At 36.7% G+C, this 5,000-nt stretch overlaps 1 protein-coding gene across 1 annotated transcript in view; it reads left to right on the top strand.

The window, feature by feature from the left end:
• The window catches only part of LOC122790858, a 1,163,840-nt gene that overhangs the window by 85,976 nt on the left and 1,072,864 nt on the right, over positions 1–5,000 (top strand). The window contains exon 3 of the mRNA XM_044058512.1: positions 63–113. Within this exon, the coding sequence (XP_043914447.1) occupies positions 63–113 (51 nt within the window). The remainder of the gene's footprint in view (positions 1–62; positions 114–5,000) is intronic.

The following is a 5,000-nucleotide window of genomic DNA, read 5'->3' as shown; positions in this document are numbered from 1 at the left end:
GCCTTTAACTGCTGACGAATGAAACAGATAAATATTGTCAAATTGTGTTTCTTCCCTTGTAGGACAACATGGCACGTAATTATAATCGTTCTAAGCCTGGCAACCCTGTAAAGGTGAGCGAGTTTTGTTGTTTGACACTACTGGTGTAGTATACTTGTAATTCTGGTGAAGTCATGATTTCTTATCTTCACTCCTTGTAATCCTTAGCGTCTTGTACCCAGGCATCTAGTTAATAGCAGTGCAAGCAGGAGGTTGAAATATATTTGTAATAGTTTACAGGAAAAGTTGCTTTTGTTTACTTGTCTCTCTAACCCAGTGGCTGTCCCTTTCATGTTGGTACTACATTGAGTATATTGCTTTATTGCTCACTGGTTTATATGCTGTTGCATGAAAAATGATGTGACCTAATTCATTCCTGAAAAATAATGTGACCTAATTCATTCCTGAAAAATGATGTGACCTAATTCATTCCTTCTGTTGTACTGGTAAAGTAAAGAAGTGACATTAGTACAAAATAACCCACCTTTTAGGATTCTCTTCTATTATATTGTAGAACTAATATAGTAGTGTGCTTGGAAAATAAGTTTTTATTAACATTGCCAAAGGAGCACTCCCTCCGTATTGCTACTGATGTAAACAACTGACCCAAACTTCGGTGCAACATTCACTTTCAAATCCTGAAATAACTAATGCAAGAACAACCAAACAGTAAATCCTAAAACCAAATGGCAATAGTCACTCGAGTAACAAAACCATATTAAGTGGTGGATCCACCAACAGCTGAGGAAGGGAAAAAGCATTTTGTAAACAGGAAGCCCTGTCCTACACATGTACGGCAATGTGCATGACCCAAACCAGCTACAGACATCAAGGAAAAATCAGAGCAGTGCCAGAATCCACAAGAATATTTAATATGTAAAAATATAACTGTGGGCTTTTACTCCCACTAGTAAATATCTTGAGTGATATTTATAACTGTGTATAATTGGATTGGAAGCAATGTACTACACTTTTGGGCCTGATGTTGCAATTTAATTGAGGATTCACCATCTGAATTTCAGTGTATATGAATAGTCAGTGTGGATCATGCATTTGAGTGAGATTTTAGGCCGGGCAATTTTCAGTGAATTGAAACGAAAGTACTTGGCATGTTTCAATTATAGTTTATAAGGTGTCCAAGTTCCCATTTTGAAATGTTTTTATAGGGGCTCGTATAGTATGACTATAATACAAGTTTATGAATAGACTGTGTGGTCACAAGATCGTTGGATGAAGCTAATGCTGACATCTACAGGTTTTGGTGGACGTAATGTTTATTTTGAGCCTGTTATTTACCAACTACAAAAGGGGCTACAAATTTAATTATTGGACTTAAAAAAAATTCCAGAGAGATGTTGGGGACTATTCTCCAGGGAAGCTGTTTGTAATTAACAGTTCAGTTTAGTGGGTGGCGCAGTGGTGCAGCGGTCAATGTTGTCGCCTCACAGCAAGAGGTTCTCTGGTTCGATTCTCGGCTGGGGTGCTTTCTGTGCGGAGTTTGCATGTTCTCCCTGCGTTAGCATGGGTTTCTTCCAGGTACTCCGGTTTCCTCCCACATTCTAAAGACATGCTTCTGGAGCATTTCTCCCCGGGCCTCTGCTGAAAACAGGATCTGTGGAACCTAGTCGGACTTTCCCGGTCAACAAATGTTAAATAAAATAAATAATAAAATAAATAACTTACAAGGCCCTTTTCAGCTTAATTTTAAAAGAAAGAGAAAAAGGACTGTATTAAAGGCCAAGTCTACGTCAGACACTTCAGGGGTTGAGTTTTCCTCTAATACAGACAATGAAGGTGTGGTTTCACACCGTTCCCCACCTACTAAAAAGGGTAATGTGAATTTCCCTTTAGGAGATCTAGGTGGGGAGGGAGAAAACTGAGGAGGCAGGAACAGGTCTGGAAGCAATATTGGGTACACAGGCATGCAGGTTAATAGTTGTTTGAATGTTCATAATTCATCTTTGGAACTAACACAAGTAGAACAAAATTTGTTGAATAATTGCATGGGATGTGTTCCAAAATTTATGGTGTCAGAATATTCTTTTGCACCAGATGTTATCAATTTCTGCAGTAAATTAAATCTGAAGTTATATTTGAGAATTCTGAACCTGGTGCTGCAGATATGCACACCTTTTTTAGGTTTAGGATTTCAACATTTGTACCTCCTATGAACAAATATTTAGCCATTTCTCAGAATTTAGTGTTGAAGGAATTAAGCTTTTTTCCAGTGTTCACTATGTAGAATATAGTCAGGACAATATTACAAAAGATGACGGCATGGCTTTATACAGATTTGAGCAGAAATAAGGATGTAGTTATCAATCAAGCAGAGAAAGGGGAGCTGTGGTAGTTTGAGATTGGCATATATATTATAATGAGGCCATCAGCCAACTTTCAGATCAGCAATACTACCAGTGCATGGTCTTGGACCCAACTAGTATTTTCAAACAGGAATTAGATAATTTACTTTCTTTGGCTTGTGAAGAAGGTATCGTATATAAGTGGAATAAACATCACTTAACAGTGGTAAACCCTGCCAGACAAATATTTTACATGCTACCCAAAATACATAAAAATTATGAAAACCCTCTGGGTAGATCAAGTGTGTCAGGGAGAGGATCCTTGACGGAACCTCTCAGAATATCTTGCAAAATATTTGAAACCTCTTTTGGCACATGTAAGAGCAACGGATTCAGGATACCACGCAATTTTTGAACATAATAGATAACATCCAGTTGGAAAAGGGTTTGTTGCTATGCAAGTTGGATATTCGTTCATTATATTCAAACATTCCACACTGGGCAGGTCTATTGGCGGAGTTTTGGTTCTCAAGAATTTCCCTGTACTCAACAGGATTTAATACCTACCTCCTATGTCTAACAAAACATGTGATGAGCAAAAAATGTATTTTATTTTGACAATGTATACTACTTACAACCAAAGGGTACTGCAATGGAAGCATATTTTGCTCCCATTTATGCGGATCTGTTAATGGGTTTTGTGGAACGCCACTTAATATATGATGCCAGTTACAATTTATATCGTGGGTAGATTGACATCTGGTGCTGATACTTGGATGATTGCTGGCTAATTGGTGTTCAGATGAGCAATATTTGAGGGAGTTCGTAGAGTATCTCAATGAAAACTGGGAGATTCATTTTACACTTAATTACCATCTGGAGACCATCACCTTTTTAGATGTTGTGGTTAAAATATTGGAAGATGGTACACTTTGTAGTAATGTTTACAGGTAATATCCCCAGTTAAATAATTTGTTGCATGCTTCCAGGTGTCACCCTCCCCATGTTATAAAGAATATTCCCAAGTCTCAGTTTTTAAGACTCAAAAGAATGTTTGACTTGGATAATTACAATTTACAGGCACGTGACATGTCTGAAAGATTCCTTGACGGAGGTTATTGAAAAAACATGTAGACTCAATTAGGATTGTCTAAGTTAATAGAAATCAGACCCTATCATACAGGGGCAAAAGCCAGCTATCTGACTCCTATTTCAGATTTATTATGGAATTTGGTGGTAATACTAGACATTTGCAACAAATTATACATAAAACCATGGGAAGTTTTGCATATAGAAGATAGATTAGTTGCATTTTTACCACTTTATAGGAGAGGAAGAAATATGGGTGGGTTTGTTCAACCACTACAGAAAGGGAAGTAAGGTAGTTCAGAATATGATACAAACCAGATGAGAAGGGGGGCCCTTTCATATTTTTTTTTATGTGTGGACACTGCAGGTTTTGTAAGATTCATGAAGTTCTTTTACTATCAATTGTTCCAAAGTGTGTGATATTGAAGTTTTTGCTAACTGTGGCAGTGATTGGGTGATTTACTTAGTAAATTGCACATGGTCCTGCCTTTTGTGTAGGGCAAACATCTCGCCCTTTCAGACTTAGAATATCAGAACATGAGTGATATTAAATGCCACAGAAGTACAAATGCCTTGTATAAACATCAGTTAAACATCCTTCTGTTATATTTAGGTTTACTATCATAGAATTTTATAAACGAAGTACATCATAAGAGGATTTGTATTGTTTTTTGAACTTTAAGGAACGGATGTGGATAATTTAAATTTAGGAGCCTTATTCCCTCCAGGACTTAATGAACAGTTGTGATTGGTTATTTATGTGGTGCACTAATTGGATGGCATAGTATGTAAATTGCTTGAAATATGTTAAGCTAGGTAGCACTGATGGCTATATGCTGAAACCAGTATGCTTTTTCACCCTTAGGTTGTTATGAGTTATGTATATTTACTAGTGGGAGTAAAAGCTCACAGTTATATTTTTATATTTTAAATATTCTTGTGGATTCTGGTGCTGGTCTGTTTGTACTTGATGTCTGTAGCTGGTTTGGGCCGTGCACATTGCAATACGTGTGTGGGACTTGGCTTCTTATTTACAAATTAATTTCTGGAAGGTAAAGTATATCAATCCTGATACACTTCTGTGAGCATGTAGTAAATTCCCAGGCTTCAGGTTTGGCTCTGAATGTGGTGAAATTTACATTTGGCTGAGGCTTAAAATTCTTTTCTGCACAAAGTTTTTATTGAAGTCTTATTTTAATATGGATGCCCGCATACCTCCATTAGTGGATTGAGAGCGAGTAAATGTAGAGTCAGGATTAGAAATATCTGTTCTAATAATAAAGTTGTTGGCAATGGCATCCTGTAGTCATTACTGTTTGGACGGTTAATGAACAGTTGTCTAATGGCTTAGTAAGTTTTGCTGATGACCTGAAGGTTGGTAATGTTATCCATACTGTGGATGTCTTCTATTTGAAAAAAATATTTGGATTCTTTATCCAATTTGGTATTGTGAGATGGCATAATTTTTAATATAATGTATAGTTGTGCATTAGTAATTTGGAAATTTTATCTAGACCCCTGTGACCTGAATAATTTTGTTTTTTGAATTGGATAAAAATATGGGTGTAACAG

This window comes from Protopterus annectens, chromosome 1.part2 (genome assembly GCF_019279795.1).
Source record: "Protopterus annectens isolate FY-2018-M chromosome 1.part2, PAN1.0, whole genome shotgun sequence".
Classification (NCBI taxonomy): domain Eukaryota; kingdom Metazoa; phylum Chordata; order Ceratodontiformes; family Protopteridae; genus Protopterus; species Protopterus annectens.
Note: the sequence above shows the minus strand (reverse complement) of the source record. Positions and strands in the feature narration are given on the sequence as shown.